Source organism: Pelobates fuscus, chromosome 9 (genome assembly GCF_036172605.1).
Source record: "Pelobates fuscus isolate aPelFus1 chromosome 9, aPelFus1.pri, whole genome shotgun sequence".
In the NCBI taxonomy this organism is placed as follows: Eukaryota; Metazoa; Chordata; class Amphibia; order Anura; family Pelobatidae; genus Pelobates; species Pelobates fuscus.
The window spans coordinates 109,969,968-109,982,178 of record NC_086325.1 but is presented as its reverse complement, the minus strand read 5'-3'; the positions used below and the strand labels follow the sequence as shown (position 1 = coordinate 109,982,178).

The 12,211-nt window shown below is 38.3% G+C and overlaps 1 protein-coding gene across 1 annotated transcript in view; it reads left to right on the top strand.

Annotated features, from left to right (window-relative positions):
• The window catches only part of OLFML2A (olfactomedin like 2A), a 106,115-nt gene that overhangs the window by 86,184 nt on the left and 7,720 nt on the right, over positions 1–12,211 (top strand). Inside the window, exon 6 of the mRNA XM_063432305.1 lies at positions 8,786–9,067. Coding sequence (XP_063288375.1) covers positions 8,786–9,067 — 282 coding nt within the window. The remainder of the gene's footprint in view (positions 1–8,785; positions 9,068–12,211) is intronic.

Here is a 12,211-nt window from a genome sequence, read left to right as displayed (position 1 = left end):
AGCTGAAGCTCAACAGAAGATGGGTGTTGCAACAGGACAATGACCCAAAGCATAGAAGTAAATCAACAACAGAATGGCTTAAACAGAAGAAAATACGCCTTCTGAAGTGGCCCAGTCAGAGTCCTGACCTCAACCTGATTGAGATGCTGTGGCATGACCTCAAGAAAGCGATTCACACCAGACATCAAAAGAATATTGCTGAACTGAAACAGTTCTGTAAAGAGGAATGGTCAAGAATTACTCCTGACCATTGTGCACTGATCTGTCTGATCAGTGTGTCTGATCTGCAACTACAGGAAACGTTTGGTTGAAGTTATTGCTGCCAAAGGAGGTTCAACCAGTTATTAAATCCAAGGGTTCACATACTTTTTCCACCTGCACTGTGAATGTTTACATGGTGTGTTCAATAAAAACATGGTAACATTTAATCATGGTAATCATTTTTTGTGTGTTATTAGTTTAAGCAGACTGTGATTGTCTATTGTTGTGACTTAGATGATGATCAGATCACATTTTATGACCAATTTGTGCAGAAATCCATATCATTCCAAAGGGTTCACAAAGGGTTCACATACTTTTTCTTGCAACTGTGTGCATTCACATTCTTGTTATTTCCAAATCATCATCTATACTGTATCTATTGTTTGAAGTTTTTTTTTTCCAAAAACATTCATTATGTTCCCACCAGAAATTCATCAGACCACAATGTTTATATGAATTGCTAAATTCTCTGATCAAATGCATGAAATAATATGGGATGGATTGTCTTATCAGAGTAGGGGTTTAATCTGCATACCGAATATTAATTTTCCCATAGTCATCAATGGAGTAATTGCTTGAAAAGAGAGAACCAGGAAAACGGGTTTGTTTTCCTGACACTGGAGAATCCCTTATAATAGGCAGAGATAAACTTATACATAGGGCTGGATTCTCTTAGAATAAGTGTTTACTCTGCTTACTGAATAGTAAGTTGTCATTACACATTTATTTTGCGTTGTACGAACAAAGAGAACCACGTGACACAAAATCTTGTAATAATAAGAATGTATATCCACTTATGATATGTTTACAGCAATAATATGAAGGCATAGTGCTAACAAAATTAAAAGATAACTATTTACAACAAATACAAAATACAGATCATAAAAAAAGGCTTGAAAAGAGAGAACCAGGATAGTATACAGAGTAGATGGTCAAACTGGTCACATTCAATATAACTATCTGGGAGATTCCATATGGAATTGTTTCAGTATACCATGGAAGTCAACAGTTTGAGAAATTTGCTATAGATAGAGTAATAATAATGCAGGTTTAATTGAGTTTAAAAAAACACATTCGTTGTTTTAGATTTGTTATTTAGGCATGGACTACAGGTTTTCCAGCATAATATGGTAACACACAGGGCAACCACGTATGCAGACATTCTTTATCAATTAACTTATCTTCTTATCTAAACCTGTCTTCCTGGCCATCGCCAGGGGACCAGTCCACCTTCTAACATAGAATATGAGACCTTACTTTTGCATCAGAACCAGCGGCAATGGCTAAAAAAAAAGATATTTACACATTATAGTGCAGATTTTCTCAGTGCTCAATACCAGAGCAAAAATAAAATCCATTGTAGTTTTTTTTTTTTAATATATCAGAAAGTTTAAATGACAGCCCAATGTTATCTGTTCATTCTACCTGCCTGTATAGCAAATAATTTGTTTATTCTGTCTGTTTTCAGTCTGTAGTTTAGACAATGCGACAGATAGCCTGTTTCTTTTATACAAATGGAATGTACATCAGAATACCAAATTTGAAAAATTTACTTTTTTTGAATCATCCCAACATTCATCTGTTTTCTATCAAAGTGTTTCTTGTTGTACCTGCCGCGGCCCAAATAGGAATGTTTTTTTTAATAAGAAAGTTCCTGTAGGGCTTTTAAAATCATAAACAGCATGATAATATATCTTACAGCAAATTCTGTCCTTGTTGAAAGCATAATTGTAATACACTACAGAATCAAAAACCAAGGCTTCCACGGTGTATCAATGTAAGCCAGACATCTGAATCTCATCCAAATCTTATCCTAAAGGAAACCATTACAAGTAAATATATTTATTTTTTAACTTCAGAGTGCTCATTTTATTTGTTAGATGAATGGCCGGCCCCTCATTGTTTGAAAAAATAAAAGCTTGAACTCACCTTTCTTACATTGCTTAGAAAGCTTACTCTCTGAAGCCTGATCTTCTCACATTGAAATAATCAATACTGATTATCTCTGGTTCAATACAAATAAGCATTGGAAACCTACAGTGTATGAGTGTCAATGGTCGCTCTCCACATGTCGATGCGTGTGTATATGCAAATATTAATTTCTGTGAGCAGGAGAACTTGTACGCTGTCTTCTTCACATCTAAGAGGGATTAGGGAGGTGTTTTATAAAAGTTCTGATTTCTCTTGAAATCTGCATTTTAATGAAATAACAATGAGGGGCTATACTGTTAACCTCTGAAGCACTTTAGCAAGCTAAGAAGTATCCCTTTCTTGCTATCCCCGAATAATTTTCAAGAATACACAATTAATAAATAAGAAAGAGATGGTATTTGAAAAACACGAATGGCTTGCCAAAGGCATATATGTTGTGTTCATTAGTTTTAGTGGTACTTTTTGGCAAGTGAGCAGGATGCTCCTACTAGCAGATGTTAGACTAATTAAAATCAATTGACTCTATATCGTATCACCAGATGCTCCCTTGAGGGATATCTGACTGGCGTCTGAATACATGTGCAGAATATCAAACCCACACATAAACGCGAACAAATCCATCAATATAGCAAAAAAAAATATATATATACCCGCATCTCTCCCCATCTGTACACCTTTTGTACATCTCTCCTCATCTGTACAAATATTCTAGGTATTTATAACAGGGTTGTTTAAATGTCTTCAAAAAATAAGTTTTCAGTTTTTTTCCGTGTTTATTTGTAACTTCAAAGCCATTCAAAGTGTGAAGCACGCCAACTTGCACACACACACGTGTATGCATATTGATCATTTTGAGTTTTACCAACAAAATAGTTGTTACAATATGCTCCAATAGCTCACACATTACATTTCCATAGTTATTTCATAAGAAATATACATCAAACTGTACATTATAGTTACGCTCAGCATATGCTGCTAATTAGCAAGGAGGTAATAAGCCCCATACAATTGAATTACTCCCTATATAGTGAATTATCCTACTACATTATAGTATACAGTATAGATATCGGCATCATGCATTAAAAATAATTCCTGTGAATATACAGTTAGCAACCTTTCGCATCCCACTTTATTTCCATTTCACTTCTTCCGTTTTTTTTTTTTATTAGTTTTCCAGAAAATAAAAACACAGCTGGTAAAATCACATGTTGGCATAATGCTCCTTGTCAGGCAACATTAAATAAAACATGAAATAAATGTCAACATATCCTGCTGCAAATAATACCGTATATGATTCCTTTGAGCTCAAAGGAAGAAGAGGGAAATGGTAAACTATAAGTAGGGTAAACTTGTTCATAAAAAAATAATTGTTTTTCTGTCATAAGCCCATCCTTCTTGGCCTATTGACCTACCTGCAACCTGTCTATCTTAGTGACTTGATAGCATTTCAAGAAATTCAAGCATTTCAGTGAGGTAATATGGATGCTGGATTGATTGGTGGCGAGAAATCAGAACATTCCAATATAGTTTTGCGTATGTATTTCAAAATGGATTGATTTGTTGGCTGTGCTGCTTGTCGGGTACCTATTCAGTATATCTATTCTCCATACGCCCTCACACATGGACTCGAGGAAGAGGGAGGGCAATATGCCCTGGTTACAGTCCGATCAAATGTATCTTTTTTTGTAACTGTAATTATTTATATGATTTTGAAAGAGATTATTACATCTCTGAAGGAGCAAATCACAGACACAACATGTATGATTGTTAAATGTTACTTTCTCTCTCAAAGCCACAGGTAAGAGCTCTCTTTTGGGGCACTGAATAAGTTACTTTGTGTGGCTCTGCTCATGCAGTAAGACCACTAGGCATTGCAGTTATGCAGAGAAATGGGCTTTTGCACGTCTTTGAAACCACAACACATTTAGTAAACAGTAATTTGCATTTCTGTCACATTTTCTCATGTTAGGCTTTAGTTAATCTAGCTGTTAGTAAGTGCATTTCAGATTGTAATAAAAATGACTATGTCTTTATGCCTTTCACTTTGTCCTTAACCCATTTGCTCTTCTTCTTGTCAGTTACCGCATGCCCTCTGTGTCAGGATCCCGCGGGCGGCTGCGAGGGGAGGCTGCAGTCCGCTTGCGGCACTCACCCTCCAGCCGTCCGCGGTCCCCTTCTTGGTATGTGCTCGGCGGGCGGCATCCTCCCAGCCACGGATGCCGCCCGCGTCTTCCTCTCCGTCCCCCAGCGGCAGCATGCATGACGCTGCACGCTGGGAGACCGCCCAGTTTTATAAACGCCAGGGTCAGCCACCTGACCCGGCGTTAAAGGCACAGTGCCTCAATCACAGTGGGAGGTATAAATATCTCCCACGTGTGATTGTTAATTCTGATTGGAAATTATCCAATCAGAATTAATCAATAGGTTTAAATACTTTCCTTTCCTGTCTCTCCCTGCCCTGTTGTGGTCTTTGCTTGCTAGTATTGCTACTGAACTTGTGTTTCTGGTTACGTACTCTCTGGCTTGTTTATCTGACTTTGTGACTTTCTCCTACCCTTTGACCTCGGCTTGTTTCTCGTTATTCTGTCTTCTGGTTCCCCTTACTCGGCTTGTCTCCTGACTATTCTTTGTGTGCTTAGCCCGGCCACTCTAAGGTCCGGTACAGCACCTTTTCTGTGTGTGTGTTAGCGTGTTTGGTTCCCGGAATCATGACACTCTGTCCATCACCTTCATGTTTTCATATGAGTTCTACACTCCTTCATGCCAGTCCCCCTTCCTCTACTTCAACATTTTGTGCCAGCTTCTACTTCTTTTTGCCATTATACCTTTGAGTCAGCACCACCTAATGCCAGTCTTCATGAGTGCTCCCCAACTTACCAACTTACTGCTAAACCCTCTCTCTCACCCCTCTCATGTCATCATCACTCCTACCAACATGTATCATAGATTTCCCCTGCCCCTCCATGTCTTCTACCTTTCCCTCTACTTCCACATGTCAGCTCTTTCTTTCTTGCAACCTTAATGTCAGTAATGAGGTATGTTTATACCTCTATTAGCTTACCTTCAAACTTTCTCTCCTTTCTAACACAAAAGCATAAGGTGGAGCTAATAATACTGCCCTCTCTTCAGCCAACAATGCTGAAACAGAAAAAGTGGAATATACAATAGGGCAGATTATCTTTATTACAGCATACACATATGGGGATCTCATTAAAGCACACTCACAAGAATAGAGCCATATTCAGAACCTGGCTCTGGTGTGTATTTCCTTAGGAACCTTTTTGAGAGATCCAAGCCCCACTTCAGATGGTAAAAGGGTGATCCAATATCTTTCTAAGAATGATAAGTAGCAGGAATTATGAAAAGGTGAACACATTTATTGATATAAATAAAACAATAAAAATTAGCATAAAATATGAGTCCAATAATCACCAAGACGCGTTTCGCCACGTGTGGATTCTTCAGTTGGTGCATACGATATTGCTGGATCCTTGTGGTTTTTTTTTCATATGTCCCTTATTCCATTTTCGTGGTCTTTCTACGTGGTGGAACACATCATGCATTCCACCCATTTGTCGTCATCTTCTTCCTGTTTCCGTGCGTCACACGAGCGGATCCGGCAGCCGTGGAACGCAATTTTTCTCCCCGTTCTGATTATTATCTATTTAGGTCAGTTATGCTCTACCCTCTCTTCCTTTCCCTTTCTATCCATATCTACTCTTCTTTTAATGTCTTTTAATGTCTTTCCCCCATATCTACTCTCCATTATATGTCCATTATAACTCTTTCTTTTCATAACTACTAAACCTTCATTATTTTCTTCCCACGTCTAATGTTGTTCCCTGTGTCATGTGTCTCTCCTCTTACTAGACATTCAGGTTTTCAATAATTGTTTGTGGAGGATCTATTATCTCTGATGTGTATAGCCTTGGCAAGATTAGCATAGGGGTTAATGAAGCTGCAGCTCAAGGCCCATGCAGTATGCCAATTGTTTCTAAAAAAATATATATGCATGCTCTTGCTCTATTATATTGTGCGGAGGGAATGGAGAATGAACACGTAGGAGGGATGTAGGAGAACAAAACTTGTGTGCAAACTGGCTATAAAATAATTAACTTGAAGCTTACTTTGTGCACTGCGCAAATGCTCTTGCTGCTTCTATTTCTCTTCCCAAAATCCTCTTGTTTTGCCTCCTTTCTGATACACTAACTACACCCACCTCTTTTTCTGTCCCTGGATGCATACTAGGAGCACACTTCTTCCTACTAGTAAAGGTAAGGAGTGTACAAGTAAGTCCTGAGAAGAGAGGATTCAAAGTTTGTGATTAATGAGAGGAGTTGAAAGCTGGGGGACTTGTACAATAGACAGACTGGATTGAAGGATAGCGAGATATTTAATACGCGTGGGCTTAAAATACACCCTGCAAGTGTCCATCCACTACCACTTCCACCAGATATGAGGTATGGCCGTATTAGTAGTTTCAGTCTATAAGATTCTGTATTTACGGCCATCATGCTTGTCAGCACAAGTCCATCTCTACTTGTCAGAACTCAGCCCAACAGGCTCTTAATTCAGCACTGCTTTGTAGCAGTAGCGCAAAGCATGACACAACCAGAAATCATGTAACATTCATCTCCTAATGAAGCCGCAAAGTTCCTGTTATACATGCAAGCAGTCATTTCCAGGATCAATATATTAGCACGCCTTAGTGTAGTAATTGGTGATAAATTCATCAAGGGTTTCACTCCCTAAATTATAACAAGCAGAACTCATTTGCACCAGGATCATGCGTATGTATATGTATTAGGGTGAGTATATCGTTTTGTATGTTGAAAGGTATGTTTTGCCTGAACTTAGTATCATACTAATCATCTCTGTATTCTAAAAAAAATAAAGTTTAAACACTAGAAGAATGGATTCTTACGTAGAACACATGTTGAACCTTGAAAAATACAATTTCTTTTCAAATATTTTTTTCAAACATTTCTCAAACCTAGAGAAAATGTTACAATCTCTTAAAATATACCAGCTGGTTTTATCTATGTATTCTCCCACAGACTTGGTCAACGATTAAAAAAAAAAAAAAAAAGAAGAAGAAAGAATCATGCATACACCTACAGGAAATGGAATCCAGCACTATGCTGGGAGTTGATGTTGAAAAAACAATCTTCCTAAGATTATTAAGCATTTATGAGAAAAATAGTATTTTTGTAGCTGGATATTGCCATCCTGCTTTTCTTTCCTTTGTTATGCTGCCAGGGTGTGTATAATATCTTTAAACACTGCTAACGTTCAGGATGTTGAAGACAATCAACATCACTGGTACTGGAGGATAACAACAGAAAACATCAAATTTAAAAGACGTCAAGCTTGTGCAAATTGGTAGATACACACAAATAGGAAACCATGTAAACACCACGGGGAAAAAAACAAATAAATGTAAAAATAAAATATAGATAGATAGTAAAAGGAACGGGGTATAGTTACATACTTGAAAAGAGACACGCGTCCACTAAGTTCAGCCTTTCTCACATTTATTTTTAAACGGTAGACTGGTCCTCAGCTAGGGATCCAGATCTGTCCCACTACGTTGTCTGCCCTAGTTTAGTTAGGGGAAGGTCTTGTCCACTACCCAATAACCAGGCAGATATTACCCTACTGATTGCTTCTTCTTACAGATACAAACTCCGTTACTCTGAGTGCTCCAGACACAATTTTTACAAATACACTTTTGGCTCACCGGTCCAAATGACCTGTTTAGGGGGTTAACAATACCCAAACATATTTAATCACCACAAGACCTAGACTTTAACAAGTTTGCATTACACTTGTAATGACACAGTTAAAATAATATACAAACTATAAAAACAGGAGAAAATTAAATATAGTAATAACTCACCTTATTTCCAGTGTTGCGCTGGTCCATCGGGTAAGTAAGTTAGGAACACACTTACATCAAAATGAAAACAAATGTGCCTGCAACAATCATAATACTTAGATGTATACAAGTTAGATAATTTAAAAATTCAATTCCCTTACTGAAATGCGAAAAGAAACCACTTCAACGGCAGGGACACTTAGAATGACATCCCATAGATTTAATCTGAAAGAGTTCTTATTCATTTTAACTGTTATTTTAACATGTTACATTTTCTATAACATTTTATATGTATTTTATGATACTGATACTTTATGAAAAGGTAAATAAATATATATATTTGGTGTTCTTCAACATTTCCAGCTCTAGAATTATAGAACACAAAATGTTACGCACCTACAATTACTTATCAAGAAGAAAACTATTTATTACTCAGAAACTTAAAACATATGCAAATAAACACAACATCACAGCATAAAAGTGACACAGGCAGATGGGAAGGTGAGTGATATGCTATTCCTTGAGAAAGGCACTGTTTAGGTGTGTGTCCAGCTCTAGTAGGCTCATTGTAAGGTGTTGGTGACTACTTGTCTTTTTGAAGCTTCTGTCACTTATTACTGTGTTAGTTGTGACCATCTGCATATGTACCGGGTCTCTGAGTAATAAGTATCAGTTTCAAAATAACCCCTTTTTAACTTCTAATTTTATTTTTAGAGAATGCAGCCAGGGGAATATCACGTACAGAAAAACATGACGTAAAAGCGGAAGAGGCTATTTCAGAAACATATCTCATCCAAGAAGAAAGAATTGCAGAATCCAAGAGAATAATCCCAACCACTACTATCCTTACCACCACTGAAAACATTACTACTACTACTACTACTACTACAACAACAACAACCACACCAACCACTATTCCTACCACCACTACAGAACAACCCCTGACTACGTTGTCTTTTCCTGGACTTGGATCTGATTCAGAGTCAATCAATAAAGGTAGGTTATGCATTGGTTATATATATGATATAACTCAGAATTTGTCGTAAAACTAGAAGCAACCACAACTTAGTAATGTTACCTGAATTAAACAGTACTACTTTGAAGTGTGGAACTGTGCAATATAGCACTCTGTGTGGATGATGGAATTATATTTATCTTTTTTTTAACATTTTGGTATTTTAATAATTTTGGTATGTTTTACATGGTTTTGGAATCCAAGAAACCAATATATCATTTTCAGCCACATAGCAATGCACCATTTTTTTTTTTTCAAGGAACAAAAATTGAGTATAAGATAATCTTGCTCGACAAACATGTCTAAACGTTACATACAGGCTGACATACATCAGTGAGGCTAGCTAGGGATGAGGGGGACTCATTAAGTGTTGTCGTTGTCAGACTTGTGGGTCATCATGAGAAGGTGAGAGGGGTAAAAACCGCTGGAACTGGATTAGCTGCATAGCTACTTAACTTGTGTAGGTTTAATAAGTGCCCGTTCTTTTGCCTGGGTTCCTGTGGGAGTCAGAGAGTCCTGCGGTAGGTTCAGGGTTGGCAGCAGAGCTTTGGCTTCATCTAGGTCATGTATGATCAACTTTTCTTCATCCTGGAGCACCATGAGGGTGTGTGCCGTGCGCCACCGGTATTGGAGGTGGTGTTTTCTGAGCAGGGACGTGAAGAGCAGTAAGCATCTCCTCCATGCCAGGGTGCTTCCAGAGAGGTCTGAGTATACTGTAAGTAGCATATTCTCAAACTGGTAGGGTGTGTGATCTTTGATGGCGCCAAGGACTGCCCTCCTGTCCCCTTCGCTCCAAAAGCAGACTATTAGATCTCGTGGTGCTCCGGCTGGGGCCTTGGGTGGCTTAGGAATGCAGAATATGCCCTCTAGCTCCACCATCTTGCTCTGTCTTGGGGTCAGGAGTGCTGCCATTAGGCACCTTATAAAGTTCGATAGTTCCATTACTGGCATGTCTTCGCTTATTCCACATATTTTCACGTTCTTCTTGCACCTTAGATCCTCCAGTTCTGCAAAGCGATGGTTGTGGGATTTGTTTTGCTTATGCAAGCCCAGTATTGCCTGCTGCAGGGAGGTGATTTGTGTTGTGTGTTCTCCCATAGTGGATTCCTGCACTCCCAGCCTGCTTGACAGGCCTTTGATGTCAGTGCGGATCGCTGCCAGGTCTGACAATATGTTTGTCTGAAGGTCCGTTAGGAGGGATTTAAGCACCTCTGTGGTGACAGGTGCTTTGTCTGGACTCCGTGTTGCCAGGTCCGGAGGCTTTATAATCGGCAGAGCTTCCATCTCATCCTCGAGGGAGAATTCGTCGGAGTACTCTGAGTAGGCCTCGGAGTCCCACCGCGTTGTTTGCTTGGCGCAGGAGGTCTCTGATATGCAGGCTTGGACGCGGCTTGTCCTGTTTTAATTTTTTGGTTTTGCGACCCATTGCGGTGTTAATTAAAGTAGGTAAATTTCCTGGGGTCCCCAATTTGGCGTTTTGGGCTCTCCAGTGGGTAAAGTTATCGGTAAATGCCTGGAGCTCTGTCTCAGTGCGGCCACTCTGCTCGGTTGCTTGGCTCTGCCCCCCGCATTTGCCCCATTTTTAAAGGTGGTTTTAGGTAATCTAATGCAAATAGATTTGTCTTCAGTAATTGTATGCAAGTCAATGCTGTAACTGTACTTCCAAACATCAAATAGGAATTACACACATATCAGACTCCCAAATTAATTATTCCTGGTGCTCCAGACTCTGAAGATGGCAAGTCCCCAAAGTCACTTTGATCAAACAATAGAGAGTCTGGGCACACAGGTTATTCTTCGCAAGTGCAGATTGTAAAATGGATGTTGGCTGCTTGCAACTTGAAAAATGGCTAGCTGATTCATATTGAAGTTTGTAATTGTGAAGAAAACATGCATGCCCAGACTCTCTATTGTTTGTTCAAAGTACTGTAACAGTAGACCAAAAAACGATTCCATAGTATTCTTTATCTCTCTCTCTCCTTTCTGTATATCCAACTGTGTCTCTAAATTGTATTCTCAGTTATCTGATGCCTCATCCCTGACCCATAAGTTATGATTACTAGAAAAAAAACAAAAAACTTTTTTTTAGATCTGAAAGGGAGCCTCCCTTATTTCACCACAACACTTCCAGTTTACGTGCAGACATCAGAGCAGAGATATATGACACTCGTTAAACAGAATCGCCATGGGTTCCAAAAAAGAGCAGGTTTACTTAGTGCAGCTCAGTCAGAATTAAAATGCAATATATTTCTACATAGCACACTGAGATGAAGTAAAACTAAAGTACAACCATAAAGCTTGATTGTTAGCTTCATACATTACAGCTTAGTGAACTCAATCAGAGCATTTAAGGTGGCTGCAATAGGTAAGTTCGCAAGCTCACTACAAGTCAGTTAAAGGAAATGTTGCAAGCAAATTACTAGAACCAGCAAGCAAAACAAAACATGGCATTGTTTGGAGATATATTGATAAGAGTTTCCCTGGTTTTAAATGTAATAGAATAATTATCGCAGACAAACCAAATATGGGAAAAATATATTGCCTTATTCACATTTATATTAATTCATAAAAAGAGATATTATAGAGAATGGAAACATATGTCATACACAGGTTCTTTCAATGTATTCTATCTTTGTTTACATTGCAAGCTATATATCTGTGGTTATATGTATATTGTAACATAAAATTTTTCATTTCATTTTTCTAAAACAGGGATAGGCAACATTTGGCACTCCAGATGTTGTGGAGTACATCTCCAGAGTACGCTGGTGTCAAAGTATCAGGCTAGATGTAGTCCAAAACAGATGTCGTCCACAAAATTTGAAGTGAAGTGAAGTGCCATTTATTTTAGAACATGCCTCAGCTATAGTAAAATGTTTTATTCTTTATGTATGTGGTGTGTTATAGTTCTTTATTCCGTAGATGTTATTGGGATGTCCAGACTCCATGCAATTAAACTTCTGTGCAGATGATCAGACCACTGTATTTGCATATCGTTCTAGTACTTATATTTTGTAAAATGACCCGTTTATTATTTATATTCTAGGTTCCTACATGCATTTTGACTGTTACTGATATACAGTGTAGCATATTGTACTGTAGAGTAATGAGTTTATTTATTGAAT